Source organism: Phocoena phocoena, chromosome 16 (assembly GCF_963924675.1).
Source record: "Phocoena phocoena chromosome 16, mPhoPho1.1, whole genome shotgun sequence".
NCBI classification, from domain to species: Eukaryota; Metazoa; Chordata; class Mammalia; order Artiodactyla; family Phocoenidae; genus Phocoena; species Phocoena phocoena.
This window is the reverse complement of record NC_089234.1, coordinates 76,755,121-76,776,125: the sequence shown is the minus strand read 5'-3', so window position 1 is coordinate 76,776,125 and position 21,005 is coordinate 76,755,121. Positions and strand designations below refer to the sequence as shown.

The 21,005-nt window shown below is 42.8% G+C and overlaps 1 protein-coding gene across 3 annotated transcripts in view; it reads left to right on the top strand.

Annotated features, from left to right (window-relative positions):
• Positions 1 to 3,150: 3,150 nt before the first annotated feature.
• The window catches only part of MTR (5-methyltetrahydrofolate-homocysteine methyltransferase), a 115,464-nt gene continuing 97,609 nt past the window's right edge, over positions 3,151 to 21,005 (top strand). For 2 of the 3 annotated variants that reach the window (XM_065894926.1, XM_065894927.1), the window contains exons 1-4: positions 3,156 to 3,189; positions 11,835 to 12,049; positions 18,084 to 18,173; positions 20,708 to 20,777. In XM_065894926.1, the coding sequence (XP_065750998.1) occupies positions 3,156 to 3,189; positions 11,835 to 12,049; positions 18,084 to 18,173; positions 20,708 to 20,777 (409 nt within the window). Of the gene's footprint in view, positions 3,190 to 11,834; positions 12,050 to 18,083; positions 18,174 to 20,707; positions 20,778 to 21,005 lie in introns of all 3 variants that reach the window. The other variant, XM_065894925.1, reaches the window with a different exon arrangement.

Here is a 21,005-nt window from a genome sequence, read left to right as displayed (position 1 = left end):
ATTCAATGACAGAACTTTAAAAAGTGTTTGTCAGAGCACTTTTCCCCTCCTTATACCTCATTTATAAGTCAGATAGATTAGCAATTATCAATTTAGCTCTCAATTCAACATCTTAAGTACCAGATTCCTGTCTATTAAACAAAAATATTTGACTACTCAGGCAAAACCAAAAGAAAAAAAAAATAGAAAAAAACCAAAACAAATTAAAAACCAACCCCCCCAAACAATAAGAACAACACCCGCCCCCAGAAACCAAAAAAATCCAAGTCAAAGAAGAAAAAAACAAAAAACAGAACACATTGCATTTTCTGAGAAAGTTTTAAAATAATTCTTACAATTACCTACAGGGGAGAATCCTTCCTTGTCTCTTCCAGCTTCTGATGTTTGCTGGCAATCCTCAGCATTCCTTGGTTTTCTCGACGAAAAATTAATTAGTCGATCTAAGAAAGAAACAGAAAATTTTATTTGAGCCAAATTTGAGGATTATAACTGGGGAAAAGCATCTCGGAAAGCTCTGAGAACTGTTCCGCCCGTTCGAAGTAAAGGCACTGTTACCTAAGTTTTTTGAGACAGAGGGCTGTACATCAAATGATCTATTCTTGACAGTTTACATAATCCAGACCTGCAAGTACAAGGTGGTGGGTCATGTGACCCCTTACAAGCTCAAGAAGGAATGTTATCTTTTAAGGAGTTGTCTTGGTACTGGGAGAATGTTGCTCTTTATGGTTGATCAGCATCATGCTGATGCAGAAGGTTTGGTCCATGCATAATGCAGACACAATGCACAGTGACGGGAGAGAGGAGGCCAAAGGGCAGAGAAGAATTTTTTATGTTTAAATTTTTCTTGTCTGGCCATAAACTATGAATTTTACTTCACAGTTTGTAGCTGCATCACACCAATATCTGCCTTCACTGTCACATGACTGTTTTCTTCTTGTGCATCTCTCTCCTTTTCCTATAAGGAGGCCACTCTGCTCCTGTATGATTTCATGTTAATTACATCAACCACCACCCCATATCCAAATTTATTCACATTCTAAAGTACCGGAGTTTAGGACTAACCTCAACATATCTTCCTGGGGGGACACATTTCAACAACCCACACGAGTATTCTTGGAACTTTTAAGTTGTGTGAGTTTTTGTAGTAGGAATTCACTGCCGCTTTAGGGATCATGTATCCCTTAAATCTTGTTCCCCTTTTACAACTAAGAAAATAGTGAATTTGGTCAGTTTTATCTGAGACAGTAAACTTCTGACGACTTGCTAACAACAGAGACTGATATACAATACCAGGAATTTTTACTAGGATAGGGGATAGTAAATGACTAGGTGCTTTTAAGATTACTTTTCAAGAGAGACATCAACAAACTTGGAGAGAGAGGTGAAAAATTTTAAACTAGCCCTTACAATCTTAACAAGACCTTCAGCTATTCAGGGATATCCCCTCCCTCCCACACTCTTGTTTCATTCTCTCCCCACTCGCTCCATTTTCCCCCCTCCAGGTATGACCGTCCTTAGTAAGGATGTTATACACATTACTATAATTTTGTAGATTTAAACAATTGAGGTACAATTACATACAGGAAAACGAGAAGGGCAAGCAAATTTGTGCTCTTTCTGAAAGTTAGTAGGCTTCATTATTTTGTCTCTATTTTATTTTATTTATTTATTTTTTGCGGTACGCGGGCCTCTCACTGTTGTGGCCTCTCCCGTTGCGGAGCACAGGCTCCGGACGCGCAGGCTCAGCGGCCATGGCTTACGGGCCCAGCCGCTCCGCGGCATGTGGGATCTTCCCAGACAGGGGCACGAACCCCTGTCCCCTGCATCGGCAGGCGGACTCTCAACCACTGCGCCACCAGGGAAAGCCCTATTTTATTTTTTCTAGATTCATTTGCTTTTCCTCCTAGCATGCTTAGCCTTACACAGCTGTCTTTTATTTTCAAATTCTCTCAAGTGCTGTGTTCTACCTGGGAGTTTCTCCCAACTGGAATGGCCTTAGCTGGCACACACCTTTCCTTCAGAACTCAGCGTCTTCTTCGAAACCTTCCCTTGGGTTTCTGAGTTCCTTTGGCACAATGTATGTGATTCTTTTTATTTTTCCCTGTTCAATTACTAGTCTTAACCAGACTGAGTTCTTCCTCTTAAGACAAAGGTGGGGGGGTGTGATGTACCTTGTGTGTCTTTGCATTCCAAATGTGTAGCCCAAAGCCTGACACATAGTGCGCGCTCAATAAAAGTTTATTGTCAGTAAGTGACAACACGCATATATGTACTTCATAGTTTTCCCTGCGCGTTCACACGATCTTATTTGATCCCTACTACAACCTTATAAAATAGTAATTATCACCACCCTATCATTTCCTATTTTATAAAGTGTAGAGTGGAGATGAAGAAGTTAAGTATCTTGCCCCGCGCCAGTCAACAGTAAAGCGTGACTCGCACCTGGTTTTCCAAGACTCCCAAGTACCGGGCTCTTGACATCATACAACATGTTGAGGTCAGCGCCAACTTCGCACCAGGATTTAAACTTGGGGAGACCCGCTGCGGCCGCACTTTCGGACGCAGGGCTGAGATGCGCAAAGCCTCAGAGGGGCACCTGGGACCCTGGACTACATCTCCCAGAAACCCCTGGGGGCAAAGCCTCAGGTGAGTGGTTGAGATCTAGCAGCCCATAGAGCCGCGACGAGCTCCTACAGACCAATCACGGGCCTGAAGGGCGGGTCCTCCCACGCTGAGGCTGGATTGCGCGCAGAAACTAACAGTATTCTGAGTTTCCCCAAACCCTGAGGGGAGTCAGAGTCTCGGCCGGCGCCTCGGCCGCCACGTCGTCCTCCTCTTCGGGTCTATCCCGCGCCCTCCCGGCGACTCGGCCTCCGGTCGCGCGGGTCTAGCCGCCAGGCCCTTGCCGAGGACAGGCCAGGTGGCCGAGAAGAAAGCACGTGCTTGTGCAGTGGTCTGGGCCAGGGGTCCGCCTGTCGTCGCCGCGCCGCGCCAGGGTCCTGAGGGGAGGCCCCTCCCTCATTGTCCCCCGGACTCCGGCCTTCTGTGAACCACTGGCCCCGCGCTGGCTGGCGTGGCTCTGGGCCGTCACGTGTGGAGGGAGGGTGCGTCTTCCCCGCCGCGTCCCCGGCCCGAGGAGGAGAGGACACCGCAGCATGTCCCCCGCGCTCCACGACCTGACGCCATCCGGTAACGCTGCGACCCGCTCTCCGCGCTTCGGTGATTTATTGCCTCCTAATCCCTGGGGTGATTCAGTCACCACCCGGAGACACCTGGTTAGGTTTCCCCGTGGGCGGGCGGCGCCTTTGAACTTGCGGAGGAGCCCTGAGGTACCACGTTTCCTTGCTGCGTTCCTTTCCTCCACCCATTTCCCCCTTCCTCCCCAGGCAAACAAACCATCAAATCCGTAGAGCACACCCCCTACCCGCAATGCCCCCGAAACACATTCTGAACGTCAAGGTAACTACACTTTGCAGTTTGACGTAGCATATTCCTGCAGGGCCTTATGGAAGTTTTGCATGATTGAACGTTCTCATTCAGAATATGTTTACTGAGCACCTAAGCCAAAGAAGGTTCAGGCGCTGAGAGGTAAGGAAGCCCAGAGAACTATTTAAAACTGCGTTGAAGTTTTATTTTCCACTTCAGTAGGTCGGGATGTGGTACACAGTACACAGTACACAGTAGGTCGGGATGTGGAGTAATAATCCTGAGTGATTTTGATGTTGGTAGCTCCGGCATCAACAATGAGGAGAAAAAAACGAACAAACTAGTTTAGCACAAGAACAGAATATATTTTCAGCTTTAAAATGAACTCTGGGCCTTTAATGCCGTCCCTGATTATAATTTGTGGACAAATACACCCATAAAAACATGTGAGGTATGAAGTAGAAAATGAAGAAACAAGAGAATCAGTAATAAGGACGGAACAGTAGCAATGCTATGACAGATGATGCTGTTCAGCTCAGGGAGGAGCGTGAAGACTGAATTCATAACTCAGAAATTTTTCAGAGGTGAGCTAGTGACCCTTTAGATTGTAAGGTCCTGATAAATGGGACCGTTAGAATTGTTCATGAAACAAGTGGAACTATGACTGAGAAACATTTGATCACTGTTGCTATAAAGTAAGACCTGTATCTCTCGCAGGGGTGTCATTTATTTATTTGAACAATATCTCTTACCGATGACTTCTGGCCTTCCCCTCCCCGTTTAATTAAAAAAGGAGGTATGTGATTTCCCTTATCCAGCAGCAGAATGCCTCTAAAGATTTAGAATAGTTTGAATATTGAGTGATCTTTGTACAGCAGATGAAAGGAAAATTGTTGAGTATTTGAATGTAGCTCAGCTCCCTGACCCCAAGGCTCACTTCTGCAGCTTCTCTCTGTGTGGGCAGCCTGTATGTTGGGGTGAGAATCAGGTTTTAACTTCCTAAAAACCCTTACTTAGTTACTTATTGGTGTCCAGTCTTAGTGAAGCTCTTTAATGAAGAACTGGAAATTCTTGAATCTCGAGGTCAGGCCTTAAGCCTAAATGTCCATGACCTCAGACCATGGTTGTACCCGCTTAGGAAAGAGGCTGGTGGGCTAGCAAATACTTCTTGTGAGAAAAGTTTAACTACAGCTTCTAAACATTTCTTAGTTTCATCCTTGCTATCTATGTTATCTGGAACTCAGTTGTTAAGTGATTAATGAAAGAATGACTAAATGAGCCAATGAATTGATATCAGCCAGTTACCTGATTCTAATTCTTCCCTGCCTTATTAAAATCAAAGCGGAAATAGTATATTTCAGAAATGGAACATTGCACAGCAGAGAGATGTCTACAAAGTGTAGCAAGTTGGTGCAACCTAGAAGTTAGAGATTCAAAAATGAAGTATCTTGCAAGGGACTTATAGGGCAGCAGTAAGATAGTCTTTAATACAGTAAAGTCAGGAAACTGCTGAGAATGTGTTGGGATCGTTTGTTTACAATGCAGAAAATGAAAACTTCTTTTCCTTGCTCTGTGTGTTCCCCAGTTAGTGCAGTGGATATGGGAGTCCTAAATAAATCAGCTACATGGGATCATTCTATCCCCAGAGGAAATGTGTTCCTGACACTAATTTATTATCTAAAATCCTGTGTATTAGGGGTTTATTTGTTTATGCCTTCATCTTGTCATTCTTCAGGATGGTTCTTAAAGGTGATAGTATCTGACTTACCCACCTCAACATCTAATTGGTGTTTTAACCAGTTAACCCATGTTTGTTTATTCTTTGGAACACTTATTATGAATCACAGTATTATTACTGGGAAATAAAACGTTAGTGGTAGAAAAAAAATCACCCAAATAAACAAAATACATTGGCTAGGTCCTCTCAAACTGGGAAAAATACTGTGATCTCTTAGGCTCGCTAGACAAGGACTCTCTCTTCTGGACTGCATATCTATATAATACATATATATGTTAAACTTAAAAGTATTTCTGAGACACTGTTGTAACTAGTCAGTTAAATGAAGGACCTGCAAAACTTCTACTGTGAAAGATGTTAGGGAGAATCTGCTCTGTTTAGAACCTGACTAGTCAGGAGTAAAATGTACAGAATGTACAGAATGTTCTAGGGCTTCCCTGGTGGCGCACTGGTTGAGAGTCCGCCTGCTGATGCAGGGGACACGGGTTCGTGTCCCGGTCTGGGAAGATCCCACATGCCACGGAGCGGCTGGGCCCATGAGCCATGGCTGCTGGACCTGTGCATCCGGAGCCTGTGCTCCACAACGGGAGAGGCCACAACAGTGAGAGGCCCGCGTACCACACACACACAAAAAATGTACAGAATGTTCTAGACCTAATGAACTGAATACAGATAAATACCAGAGGTTTGATTTGTTGTTTTTGTTGTTTATGGGAGAGCAGCATTTCAACAAATGCTCAACCTGCCAAGGGAAAGGAGAATTGTTAAGGTGACTTAATCTTATGAGAAGGTTCTGGAGGAGCAATGGTGGTTAGAAGCCAGTGAAAGATAATCCCCTACTGGAAAGTCTTGCGGAACACATAAAGATTAGAACAGTGAACACTTATGCTAACAAATATGGGAGGAGGATCTTTTAGTTTCTCTTATGGTAAATCTTACGTTATCCCCCAAAGGATAAATAAACATGTGGAAAATGTAGATGCATTGGATTTTTAAGGACCTCAGTTGCAGAGGAGTTTTGGGTTCAATCCTTACAATTTCCACTCATATTTTTTTTATTATGTGTTCCCTTTTGCCTCTATTTTCTGTTCACAATTCTCTTGCTCCTGTTTCACATACTTCCACATATTTGTACATTTCCTTGTAGACTCTAGTCTGTGTATGTATTTTTAATTCATATAAATCTAAACCTGGTAGTTAGTCATTTCTAACTTTCTCCCTCAATATTCTGTCCGTACAGTAGAGCAACACAGAGGTAGATCCGGCTACCACCCAGTAGTATTCTGCATGAGCATCCTGCACATTTGACTTTGCCATTTCCCAAGGTTGTCTGCAACTTGCCACTTCTATAAACATCCTCTGATTTGTTCTCTGTGGATCGATGGAGACTTTGTTTGGGAAATACCAGGAGTAAGATTGTTGGGTTTTCCTCATGCTTAATTTTACTGACTCCTGCTACGCTGCTCTCCACAATGGCAGTATCTGTCTATGTTCCAAAAAGCAAGAGTTCAGATTTTCTTTGGCATTATCCAGTCTTCTAATTATTGCCCATCCATTGTGTATATATTGGTTTTGTCTTGTTTAAATTCCTGTCTCTTTGATAGTTAATGAGTTGGAGCATCTCTTCATATACTTGTTGATTATTCAGTTTTTCCTTCTCTTGGTTTGCTTATTCACATCTTTTGCCCATTTTTCTATTTGATTTCTTAATTGATTTGTAGGAGCTCCTGGTACATTATAGATGTTAGTCCCTTTCACTTACACCTTTTTTTTTTTTTTTTTAAATTTTTTTTTCTTTGGCTGTGCTGTGCTGCTTGTGGAATCTGAGTTCCCTGAGGCGGAATCTTAGTTCCCTGAGGCGGAATCTTAGTTCTTCCTTAGTTCCCTGAGGCGGAATCTTAGTTCCTCCTTAGTTCCCTGAGCAGGAATCGAACCTGGGCCCCCAGCAGTGGAAGTGCTGGGCCCCCAGCAGTGGAAGTGCGGAGTCCTAACTACTGGACTGCCAGGGAATTCCCAGTCCCTTTCAGTTATAGACATTGCAGAATCTTCCTCCAATTCATAATCTGTTTATTACTTTTGTCTGTGGTGACTTTCATTTAACAGAAATTCTTAGTTTTTATGTAATCAAATTCACCTTTTTTTTTTTTAACATTATAGGTTGAGCTTTTTGAGTCTTTGGAAGTCTTTCCCTATGCTAAGTAATAAAGATATTCTATATTTTACTTTCCTTATTTTATGATATTGTTTTGTAGTATATCATAGTATTTGGTAGGCCAAATAATCTCTTCCTACTTTTTAAAAGTTAACTTAGCTCTTTCTGGACTTTTAGTCTTCCACATAAGTTACAGAGTAAGTTTATCAAGTTTCTCATAAAAATTCACATGTTTTGTCTAGAGTTTACAAAAAACCTTTGATCTCTTACATATGTGATGACTCTTAACAAGATATCACAATTTGTATGTGTGGGGATGGGGTTGTTTTATGGTAAATAGTGAACTATCTTTTTTTTTTCTGGCTTTGCCACGCAGCATGCGGGATCTTAGTTCCCTGATCAGGGATCGAATCTGTGCCCCCTGCAGTGGAAGCCCAGAGTCCTAACCACTGCACGGCCAAGGAAGTCCCTATAGTGAACTGTCTTACAGATTGAAAACAATCTATATTTCTGATTTGAGAAGTGAATACAGTGGAGGCCTCATGAAAAAATGCTTAGACCTCCTATGAAAATGGGAGAAGTGAGGTGTACTCCATTGTCAGATTTGCAGTGAGTAGAGAAAAGCCAAACCAACACTGATGAGCTAGACCAGGGTGGGAGGAGGTGGGGCATTTCTTTTGTCCTTACGTTAACTTCTCCTTTCTTCTTCCTGTCTCCTTAAGCATCTGTGCAGGTGGTCAGTGGAGGAGATAGAAGGACAAAGACATGTAAATAATATGATACTGATTTGACTATTTTGCTGATGCCAAAGGCATATTTCATTGTGGAAAAGACGGGGTTTTTTTTCCTAGAAGGTTTGAATACTTTTTAAATTTCCGATGCATCACTTACTCCCCCCCCCCCACCATGTCCACACCCTGTGCGCCCACAGTTGGGTGATTCAGTCACACCTACTTAAGCTCACATGCTCTTATTTCAGGGTGGATTGCAGCTGCATTCTTTTAAGAAAAAAGGAACTCAGTTGAGCATATAGGTTAAAGTTTTTAATCTTCTCTCTTCTTATTCCCCATCTGAAAGGATCTCCATTTAAAAGTTTTCACCGAGTATTGTCTTCCCTCTGCCACATTCATGTTCATTTCCAAACCTGTAAACATACCATCCCTGCTTCCTGCCCCAAGATGAACAGAGCTGATAGCTTCAGGCTTATGTGATGCTTTTTCATGGTCTGCTGGACACTGTAGTATATAGAAAGCAACCTTTAGAGTTTCAAGCCCAGCTCCACTTTTTATCAGCTATGCAATAATAATGACATAGTAAGAGTCATTAACATTTACGGGCTGTTTATGTGAAGGATACATGTCTCATTTCATGACTTGTGTGATTTGAGAGTCCCAGCTGTTAACATCTGAAATTTGCTTTCAAACACATTGTTTCATTCTCTTATCACACTTTCTGTGATAAAGGCGGGGCATATTTCTCCGTTTTTCAGAAACACAGTCTTGTCCAAAACCCCATAGCTACTTATGAGAGTGAGGACTAAAACCCCAATTTCTTGGCTTTTTTTGTCATCACCATTAACTTAATCATGTCAAATTCTGGGTGCTTATTAGCTGATAGGACAACCACATCATGGGGTGTCCAAATTAATGCCACACCTGAATTGCCTTTTTTAACTTTAGCTGGAAATGACTGGACCACTGCCGGATTGCCTACCAATCTTTCTATTATACATGTCTCATTAAGCCCTGCTTTTCTTCACATTCCCAGGAAGTGATTTTTTTCCTTTGGTACTTGAAGTACTACTGGTCAGATCATTGGATCTTAACTTTGTTCCTTTTTCAGGAAGAGTTTTCTTTCACCTGTCAGTTCAATAAACAGAATTAGCCAGTGAGTTGGTTTTGGAAAGGAATAGTAAACCCTGAAATAAGCATAATGTCCTTTGGGAAAGAAACCGGATATTGGCAAATTTGCCTTGCGGGTTGCTAGAGCAACCTTTCTGAAGCCTATTAGGAGTAACTCAGTCAAAATAGCTCTGTAGCCTTCATTTAGCTCCTGTTTCTGTATTGAGTACCTAAGACTCTGGACAGTAAGACAGCGCTGGCTTGTAAATTTGCACCCAATGCCAGCTTACAAATCTTCATACATTACTGGTTTGGGTTTTAGATGACCTTCTCTTCTTTCTCATCTTTCCTCACTTTTTGCTGTCTCAATTAAGGAAAGAGTTACTGAACACTTAGGTGCCAGGTACTGTCCTTGGTATTGCTAGGGACAGCGATCAGTTGGTGTAGTCACAGTCTTTTCCTCCAAGAGGCTCAAATAGCTTAGAGCCAGCTGCATTTTATTCCAGCTTTGTTCCACTTCTAGGGAGCACAGAAGGCCATGTTGACAGCAGAGGTGGGTGTCATTGTGATTTGTGGTGAATAACTTGTAACTTTGGTGGGCAGTAAGGGATTTTTTTTTTTTTGCGGTACGCGGGCCTCTCACTGTTGTGACCTCTCCGGTTGTGGAGCACAGGCTCCGGACGCGCAGGCTCAGTGGCCATGGCTCACGGGCCCAGCCGCTCTGCGGCATGTGGGATCTTCCTGGACCGGGGCACGAACCCGTGTCCCCTGCATCGGCAGGTGGACTTTCAACCACTGTGCCACCAGGGAAGCCCGGCAGTAAGGGATTGATGAAGGTTTTTGAGCAAGGGAAGCAGCTGGTTTAAACTTGTACTTTAGGAAGATGAATCTGGTCGTGGTGCATAGGATGGGTTGGAATGTAGGGTGACCAGGTACAGTCACCCCGGTGGCCGTAATCTCTTACCTTTGTAGGACACTTGATTTTTTACAAAGCATCTTCATATCTGATCCCATTTAACCCGTAAGACAACTCCATGAGGTAGGATGAGCAGGTATTGTTATTCTCAGTTTTCATGGATGCAAACTGAAGCTCAGAGAGGATCTATGATGGCTGGGATGTGTAGTAAGGGCTTGCAGAAAGGGTGGCACTGGGGATGGAAGGTGGGCCCAATGTGAATGCTTTTTTGGTTTTTGGGGGTTCTTTTGGCCATGCCACTTGGCATGTGGAATCTTAGTTCCCTGACCAGGGATCAAATCCATGCCCCCTTTCTGTAGTGGAAGTGTGGAGTCTTAACCACTGGACCACCAGGGAAGTCCATGAATGGCATTTTGGATGCCAGATCTATAGGGCTTGAGATCTGAGTAGATGCTGGTTATCAGGGCGAGTGAGGAGTCAGTTGACACTGAGGTTGTCAGGTCAGGCTTCTGGGAAGGGTGGTGCCATTCACAGAAACAGGGAGATCAGACAGGAAATTTGACAGGTTTGGATTTGGATAATAGATTGAGGGGCAGGTGGGTATTCTAGGGGGCCATCACAGGTGGACACCTTGAAATCTGGGTCTAAGATTGGAGCCAGTATTTGAGAATTCGAAGGTCGTGGGTGCCTTTGGAGAGTAATTGCGGTAGAGAGGCAGAGGAGGAAGCCACAGCAAGAAGACAGGTTGAGCTAGAGCTGCCTGGGGTTGGCGGGGGTGGGGGGGCGGAGTTGGAAGGGAGGAGCAGTGGGAGGTGTGGGTGGCGCTGGTCAAGTGCTCTTCTTTAGGTACAGAGGGAGCCGAGCTGCAAGAGGATTTTGAGGTGGAGGGGGGTGAATTTGAGGAGCTCCCCAAAGAAGACTCTTTTGTACAGGATGAGGTGAAATCACCTGTGAGTGAAAAGGATGAGAAGGATTTGGTGCCAAAAGCAAGCAGAGGTTTGGGACAGCAGGTGTGGGAAGTGTTGAGAGTGCCGAGAAAAGGTGAACCAAACAAGAGGCTCCATGTTAGGAATTTTCAGTGACTCCAAACAGCATGGTTTTGTGGCTTTCCAGTAGTTCTTGGAGACCATAAAGTAGGATTGGAAGGAGTAGGCCTTGGGGCTTTTGAGGACCGGGAATTAGGAGAAGTCAAGGGCGCAGGGAGAGTTGAGAAGCTCCAGGGTGTTAAGCAGTCATCGGTCCAGAGGTGGAGCAGGGGTGAGGAGACCCTGTGTGTAGGCTACGTGAGTTCTGGCAGTAGGTGGGAGAGACCGTCAACGTTAACAGTCTAAATGGCAGTTTGCAATTATTGATGGCTTTCAATTATCAAGCTAAATCTCCTTATTGAGGGGACGCATGCACAGAACCAACGGAGAGCCCTAAAGATGTTCTCCAGCAGGTGGCCTGGCCTTGTTAACACTGGGCTCTTTGCTGCCTGTTTTGCTCATCTTCGAAACAGGAACAGCTAGAGCCTACTTTAACCTTGGTGTGGTGCTTTACCAGTGATTCTGTGCTGTGTACAGTGTCCTATTTCATTAAGCATTGTTATTTAATGTAAACATTCTGGGGCAGCATTTTTCAAATGCCTCAAGGTTACAAGCACATGTTTTATGAGCCCTATTTACTCCCTGTTGTGAGTTAGTATAATTTAGTCTACACTCCCTCTCCACACACGTTTTCCACCTTTCATTTTGTAAAGTCCGATTTTCACTTTCTTTAAAGCAGGAATGAAGAAGACCCTGCAGGATGAGATTGACGCCATCCTGCAGGAGAGGATTATGGTGCTTGATGGAGGGATGGGGACCATGATCCAGCGGCACAAGCTGAGTGAAGACGACTTCCGAGGACAAGAATTTAAAGATCACGCCAGGCCCCTGAAAGGCAACAATGACATTTTAAGTATAACTCAGCCTGATGTCATTTACCAAATCCATAAGGTAAAGCATCCCCAGGTTCTTATATTTTCATCCTGTCATTCCGAAAGGCCTTTGGTGTCCTGAGGGCAGACCACTGGGCCAAGTGCTCTGGGGGAGAGAGAAGAAAGGGGTGATTTGTTCGGACAGAGGTGCCTTATTCAGAAAGCAGGTTTTGGGCACCATATAAAAGTTGTATTGAGCATTCAAGATAAGGAAATGAGGAGGGCAGGTTTTCTGCCTTTGAGGCATTTCAACGACAGTGAAAAACCATAAAATCCTGGACAAATTAGGGTTTTTACCTACACTAACTTATTTAAGTCACCACAACAGCCCTGATGAAGTAACACTGAAAGGTAGTTGTTATTCTCATTTTGTAGATTTGGAAACTGAGCACCTCAGAGTTTAAATAACTTGCCTGACGTTACAGAGGTTTACTGACTTGAAAACCCGTGTTCTTTCATGCCATTTTCCTGTCTTTAAAAAAACTGACTAGCCTTGGCCAGGGAACTGAGATCCTGCAAGCTGTGTGGCATGACCAAAAAATAAATAAATTAATAAAAATGGCCAGCCAACATAAAGAAATCAGAAGCAAGTAACTGGGTATTGCTAGACTTTTAAACTTTAAAAGTAAGTGTAGGACTAAATTGTTTCATAGGTTATCATGGGAATTTCATAGGATTATGACTAGAAGAGATAACAAGGTGATTTAATCTGTTTTTCTGGTCTGCATTCAATTTGAAGGACAAACATATTTACCAGGGAAGTGAGAAAGTCTTATCTTTTGGAGAAGGGCATTGTTATAGGTGTTTCAGACTTCTTTTAAAAAAATTGAGGCATAATTGACAAAGAACATAACATTGATTTCAGGTGTACAATGTCATGATTTGAAATTTGTATATACTGTGAAACGGTCACCATAGTAAGTCTAGCTAACATCTGTTACCCTACACAGTTGCAATTTTTTTTTCCTTGTGATGAGGATTCTTAAGATCTACTTTCTTAGCAACTTTCAAATATACAATACAGTAGTATTAAACATAGTCACCATGTTGTACATTACATCCCCATGACTTATTTATTTTATAACTGGAAGTTTGTACCTTTTGACCCCTTCATCCATTTCCCCTCCCCTCCACCCTCCACCTCTGGCAACCACCTTCTTTCTTTTTTATAGCTCAGTTATATTCCACTGCATATACATATAACATTTCCTTTATTCAGCCATCAGTGGACACTTAGATTGTCTCCATATATTGGCAACTGTAAATAATGCTGCAGTGAACATGGGGGTGCATCTATCTTTTAGAGTTAGTGTTTTTGTTTTCTTTGGATATTACCCAGAAATAGAATTGCTGGATCATATAGTAGTTCTATTTTTAATTTTTGAGGAACGTGCATTCTGTTTTCCATAGTGGCTGCACAGATTTACATTCCTGCCAACAGTGTGAGAGGATTCCCTTTTCTCCACATCCTTGCCAACACTTGTTATTTCTTGTTTTTTTGATAATAGGCATTCTGATAGGTGAGAGGTGATATCTTGTGGTTTGTTTTTTTTTTTAAGATGTTGGGGGTAGGAGTTTTTATTAATTAATTAATTTATTTTTGCTGTGTTGGGTCTTTGTTTCTGTGCTAGGGCTTTCTCTAGTTGTAGCAAGCGGGGGCCACTCTTCATCACGGTGCGTGGGCCTCTCACTATTGTGGCCTCTCTTGTTGCGGAGCACAGGCTCCAGATGCGCAGGCTCAGTAGTTGTGGCTCACGGGCCTAGTTGCTCCGTGGCATGTGGGATCTTCCCAGACCAGGGCTCGAACCCGTGTCCCCTGCATTAGCAGGCAGATTCTCAACCACTGCACCACCAGGGAAGCCCGATATCTTGTGGTTTTAATTTGCATTTTCCCTAAATGATTATTGATGTTGAGCATCTTGTCATGTACCTGTTGGCCATCTGTATGTCTTCTTTGGAAAAATGTCTATTCAGATCTTCTGCCCATTTTTTTTTTTTGGCCGTGCTGCGAGGCATGTAGGATCTTAGTTCCCTGAGCAGGGATCGAACCTGCACCCCCTGCCGCGGAAGTGTGGTGTCTTAACCACTGGACCGCCAGGGAAGTCCTGTCTTCTGCCCATTTTTGAATTGGATTGTTTGGATTTTTTTTTGCTACTGTGTTGTATGAGTTCTTTGTGTATTTTGGATATCCTTATCAGACACATGATTTGCAAATATTTTCTCCCATTCAGTAGGTTGCCTTTTCATTTTGTTGATGGTTTCCTTTGCTATGCAGATGCTTTTTAGTTTGATATAGTCCCACTTATTTATTTTTTGCTTTTGTTGCCTTTCAGACTCTTTTTTTTTTTTTAAACATCTTTATTGGGGTATAATTGCTTTACAGACTCTTCTTAAAGAAAAAAAAACTCAAACGAATCAGTGATTAAATGATTCATTGAGGGTGGAAAGGATTCTTCTCTTGGGTGGTCAAGACTTTGTTCTAGATAAGATGCAGAATGGTTTTCATTTGAAGAAGAACTAGGAATGCCTTTCCTTTGGTCATAATGGAAATTGTAGTTACTGGAAGATTTTAAGTTGGTTCTTGAAGAGTTTTGGTTCTACGAGTTTTTCTGCGAGGCCTGAGACTATGTAGTCAAATTGCATTATAAAATTCCAGTATATTGTGGATTGGGAATGCCATCATGGGTGTGAATTGCTTGGCGTGGGTACAAACATCAGTTCTTATTATGCAGTTGGTGAAATCACCACCCTCCCCCCAACCCCGGACATCCAGCCCAGCCCAGCCCAGCCCATGACGTGTGGCTTTGTCCTTATTCAAGTGGATTATCACTAGAGTATGAGCTTCCAGAGAGCAGGAATTTGGGCCTGCTTTTCACTACTGAATCCCTACTGCCTAAAACAGTATCTTGCACATAGTAAGTCAGTAAGTTTTTTTTAAAAATAAATTTTATTTATTTATTTATTTATTTTTGGCTGCATTGGGTCTTTGTTGCTGCACGCAGGCTTTCACTAGTTGCAGTGAGCAGGGGCTACTCTTCGTTGCGGTGAACGGGCTTCTCGTTGTGGTGGCTTCTCTGGCTGTGGAGCACGGGCTCTAGGAGCGCGGGCTTCAGTAGTTGTTGGCCGGGCTCACTAGTTGTGGCTCACAGGCTCTAGAGCGCAGGCTCTGTAGCTGTGGCACACGGACTTAGTTGCTCTGCGGATGTGGGATCTTCCCGGACCAGGGCTCAAACCTTTGTCCCCTGCATTGCCAGGCGGATTCTTAACCACTGCGCAACCAGGGAAGTCCCAGTAAATGTTTTTTGAGGGAATGAATTTTTGTCCTGTGAGTTAGATAGGCATGTAGATAGAACAGCAAGTTTCCCAAGATAGGGACATGAAGCAAAAATGACTGTAAATACCATAAGGTGTAACCTAGCTGTCCCATTCGTGGGGGAACATTGACTAGCTGGAGTTCTCTGGATGTAGAGACCGTGTCATGTTCATGGATGAGGAAGGGAAAAAGACTGGGTGATTTTCACACTTAGTTATTTCTAGTGGAGTTACTGACCATAGAGCTGATCCCCTGATACTTAATTTTAATGGAATGGCCAGGTCCTATTTGAAGTGTAAGTGTCTGACACTAAGCTTTTTTGATTGTAATGTAAGTGCCTGACATTAAGCTTTTGGTTGCGGAGGCATCGTTTCAGAGGCATCCATGTCAGTAAACACCCTGCCATCTGTGTGACACATCTGCTAGCTAAACAGCCAGACCAGGAACCAGGCTTCCCCCAGCCATGAAATTCCCTTTTTAGAAAGCCCTGGGTAACCTCGATGAATTACCCTGCTTTTTCCTTCCTGAGCCCTAATTTCTGCTCTTAGGTTTTAAGTTCTCCAATAAAGAGTGAACCCACAAAACCCTAGGCACCCCTGCATTGACCCCAATAAAGGCAGAACCCCTGGTTTTCTCAGTCATTCCTGCCCAACCCCCACCTTCCCCCAGCTACCTCACTGTATGGCCCCGGGCATGCCTGTGAGTAATAAACCTTGTTTTTTTCAAAAGTTCCCTGATGGTTGTTGCTGAGGTGAGTCTTGCAATCATAAGAACCAGTAGCTCCAGTGTAGCAGTGGCATTGGCTCGGTCCTGGCTCAGCACAGGCGGTAAGGGCCTATGTGAGTGCATCAGGCATTCCTAGCCCATCACTGTTGGTAGGCTGAGACCAACAGGAACCAATATTTAAAACACCTGTTGGTAGCCTGTGGCCTTGCTGTCATTAATGGCCTCCTTTAATCTTGACAGCTTTCTATTGATTCATGGGAAAACTGAGGAGAAATTAAGTAGCTTGCCCATATCACACGTGTTTTAAATTGGTGAGAATAGGCTTGGAATCTCAGGGTTGTCATATCCAGGGCTCATGAGTGGGATATTGTTCTGGGAAAGAAGGTGGAGAGAAAGGGTAAAGAGCTAGAAGAAACACCTTTTGAACTTTATATTATTTAAAAATTTAAATCTACACACAATTGGAGAAAATTATAATTAGGAATTTAGAAATATTTTTTCCCTAATTATAAAGACAATATGTGTTCATTGTTACAAAAATAAAATGTCTAGCTAGATGCTATAGAAAGCATAAAGGAGAAAATTGAAACCACCTGTAATATTGATACCAAGACATAATTGCCATTCACATATTTTAATTTATATTTCAGTCTAGTTTTCTGTGTTTGGATTTTTAAAATTAAATTGGGAATATTATTGCTTCATACTATTTTATAATTTGCATTTTTTACTTAATACCATGAGCATTAAATATCCTGAGAGATGGTTTTAATAACTTCATAATAATCTATTCTACATATATATCATCATTTACTTAACCTTATTCTTAGGCATTAAGGTTGTTTTCAGTTTTTCTTGCTCTTTGTTGAAAAACTAAATTTTAATTTGTTCTTATAAAACAGAACACATAGATAAGAATAAATTCCCTTTTAACCACTACTCCAAATTTCTATTTTTTCCCCAGAGATAACCACTTATACTAGTTGATGTATATCTTTCCAGATCATTTGTTATGCATTTATGTATAGGTATATATTACGTATGTACATGTATACATATAGATCTCTGTAGAAAACTCAGTACTATTTGTGTGTATGTATGTTTTAAACTTAATGGTGTCATGGTTCACATATCAGTCAATTTTGTTTTTCTACTCAATACTTTCGGAGATTTTCCGTGTTAGTGTATGTAGATATATGTGCACACTGTTTTTTAGCTGCCACATAGCATGTAATAAAATGGACATATTATAGTTTATTTAGTCATTTCCCTAGTGATAGATAGTTGGGATGTTTGTGACTTATTATAAATGTGTGAATCTTGGTTTTCATTTCCCAGATCTTCTGCAAACAGTGTACATCTGCTTAGGTGGGGTTGGGCTTACTCACTATTGGAAAACCAAGAGATTCCAGAATTTTCATCGGATTGAGGTTGAGGTGGTGTCCAAAGAGTGAAACAAGGCAGAAGTGTTTCAAACAGGGAGAACCAGAGGGCACCGAGGTCCTCAGGGTTTCGTAAGGGTGCAGATGTGGCTCAGAGGGACCAGGAGCTGTGCACTGAAACAACTGTGGTCAGAATCAAGACTGCAGAGGTAGTGCGCTTCTCAGCAGGGTTCTGACTGTGCTGAAGCAGAGAGCTGGCAAAGGAACGGAAGGAATGTTCCTTGGCCATCGTGCGCCAGAAGCTTGGTGTGTGATCTGGCCACCCGGTGAAGTAGGGTTATACTATTTTCAAATGAGGAAACTGAAACTCAGAGTTTAAGGAACTTGACTCAATTCATACCGCAAGTGAACTTTGTCTGAATTCAAGTTCTGTGCTTATTTATTCATATCACAGGCCTTTCTATGAAATCCTTAGGTCTTTTTGCATCCCCAGCCTCTATCTATTACAGTGCCTTGCACTTAGTAAGTGGTCAAAAGATGTTTGGTGGCCTTGGTGAGGAAAAGACTAGTTTATTGTTGGGGGACAGGTATTCTAAAACTCATAGCATTGACATTACTTTCTCTCGTGGCAGGATTACTTGCTGGCTGGGGCAGATATCATTGAAACAAATACTTTTAGCAGCACTGCTATTGCCCAAGCTGACTATGGCCTCGAACACTTGGTAAGGATTTCATTTTTCCTTGTATCTAAGATATTCATGAGCATTTGCCGCATTGGTAATTGCTAGTGAGAAACCAGTCAAAGCTGCAGAGTCAAGCTAATGCCTAGTTATCTATTATTTGTGGTCAGATGGGGAAAATGGTTAGAATCGCTTCTGCTTATACACACAACAGCCCATTCATTTTCCAGCTGGTTTCTTTATGGGCAAGTAATAATCAAATAAAAACGATACTCATTATGCAGTGACTTGAATAAAAGCATAATGATTGGCCATGTGCACAGTTCTGTGAAGCCTTTTATTTATTTATTTATTTATTTATTTATTTATTTTTGCGGTACACTCTTTTGCGGGCCTCTCACTGTTGTGGCCTCTCCCGTCGCGGAGCACAGGCTCTGGACGCGCAGGCTCGGCGGCCATGGCTCACGGGCCCAGCCGCTCCGCGGCATGTGGGATCTTCCCGGACCGGGGCACGAACCCGCGTCCCCTGCATCGGCAGGCGGACTCTCAACCACTGCGCCACCAGAGAAGCCCTTTCCACAATTTTTTTAAGAAAGGAAACCAAATCTGTCACCCAACTTAAAAAGGCTTCACAGGGGCTTCCCTGGTGGCGCAGTGGTTGAGAGTCCGCCTGCCGATGCAGGGGACGCGGGTTCGTGCCCCGGTCCGGGAAGATCCCACATGCTGCGGAGCGGCTGGGCCCGTGAGCCATGGCCGCCGAGCCTGCGCGTCCGGAGCCTGTGCTCCGCAACGGGAGAGGCCACAACAGTGAGAGGCCCGCGTACTGCAAAAAAAAAAAAAAAAAAAAATTGTGGAAAAATACATGTAACATAAAATTTACTATTTTAACCAATTTTAAGTGTACAGTTCAGTGTCATTAAGTACATTCACATTGTTGTGCTACCGTTACCACCATCTGTCCGTGGAACTCTTTTCACCTTGTAGAACTTAAACTCTGTACCCATTAAACAATAATTCCCAATTTTCCCTTCCACCTCAGCCCTTAGAAACCACCATTCTACTTTCTGTCTCTATGAATTTAACTCCCCTAGCTACCTTATCTGAGTGGATCATACAGTTTTTGTCTTTTTGTGACTTATCTTGTTTCACTTAGTTTAATGTCCCTAAGGTTCACTGATGTTGTAGCATCTATCAGAATATCGTACTCTTTCGAGGTTGAATAATATTCCACCGTATGGATATGCCACATTTTGTTTATTCATTCATCCGCTGAGGGACATGGGCTGATTCCACCTTTTGGCTCCTGTGAACAATGTTACTATGAGCACGGTGTACAGATAATCTGTTCTTCATCCCTGCTTTCATTTCCTTTGAGTATCTATACATAACCAGAAGTAGAGTTGCCGAATTATACACTAATTCAATGTTTAATTTTTTGCGAAACCACCATACTGTTTTCCACAGTGGCTGCATCATTTTGTATACCCACCAATAGTGTACAAGTTTCCAGTTTTTACATATCTTTGCCAGCATTTGTTTTGTTTTTGTTTTTGTTTTTTCCTGATAGTAGGCATCCTAGTGGGTGTGGGGTGAAGGATTTCATTTCTTTTTAGTCAACAGGATGCTTCCATATTCAAGTTTTGTAAATGGTTAATGATGAAAATATATGGTAGATGCTGAGGTCCCCATTTCTGGGTGGGAGGTCCCCATTTCTGGGTGAGATTTTTCCAGAACTTGCCTCTGTGTTCATGCACGTAGTCCTGAGTTCTCTGACACTGTTGTCCCTTATGGTGATGGGGCTTTGTGAAATTACTTGCCTTGTGGGTCATCAAGGGAATTATTTGAGGGCAGGAGTTGGCAGACGTTTTCCGTTAAGGGCCAGACAGTAAATATTTTAAGCTTTGTTGGCTAGTACTGTCTCTTTTGCAACTACTCAACGCTAGCATTATAGTGCAAAAGCAGCAACAGATAATACGTAAATGAATGGGCTTGAGTGTTTTTCGGTAAAACTTGCTGGCACTACTTTGTATGTTTCTGCATGCTTGCTTTATTTCCTAGTGAGAGGATTTATGGCCCTTCTCCAAATTCTCAAGAGTTTCATAATCTACAAAAACTTGAGACCCACTGATTCCCACCATTGTACGGTGTAGGAAGCCAGGACCTGGAGGAGTTCCTAAGGGAACCACCCGGGCAGGTAGTGACAGAGCTGGTTTTAGAACCCAGGTCTTCTGTCTCTGAAGCCCCTGCTTTTTCCATTACTATGCTTTTTTCTAACTCAGAATATTTCACTACATCAGCTTATTCTGACATGCCAGACGTCCAGAGATTGCCCTTTTTGCCAGCTGGCTCATGGTTCTGTGGAAGACCGTAAAAGCAGTTCCCAAAGACTCTTGCTTTTCCTGTTGCCCTCAAGGCTGGGGCCGCTGGTAGGCCTTTTTGACTAAGATTTCATTCAGATCTCAAACTAATTCACTCCACCTTTCCTTACTGAATAAAACTGTGCTTTAGAAGGTCATGAATTCCTTATTTTATGGAGGGAAATAAGGACAAACTAACATTTGCAGTTGATGTGTTAGGCCTACAGGATGAACAAGTGCTCTGCGGGAGTGGCCAGAAAAGCAGCTGAGGAGATAACTCTCCAGACAGGTAAGGAACAGTTTTTTTTTTTTTTTTTTTTTTCTTTTTTTTACAAAGATGTTTCCTTTGACATCCTCAGCTATAATATACTGTCCTTACTGCCCCTTTTCCTTTCACAACAGTTGGCCTACAGCAGCACTGCAGACACCATCACGTACTTGTTTTTAAGTTACTTCTCTGCAGTTTCATAGTCAAGCATTCAGTGTCCCTCTGAATTGACTCTGTTTCCTTGGGCCT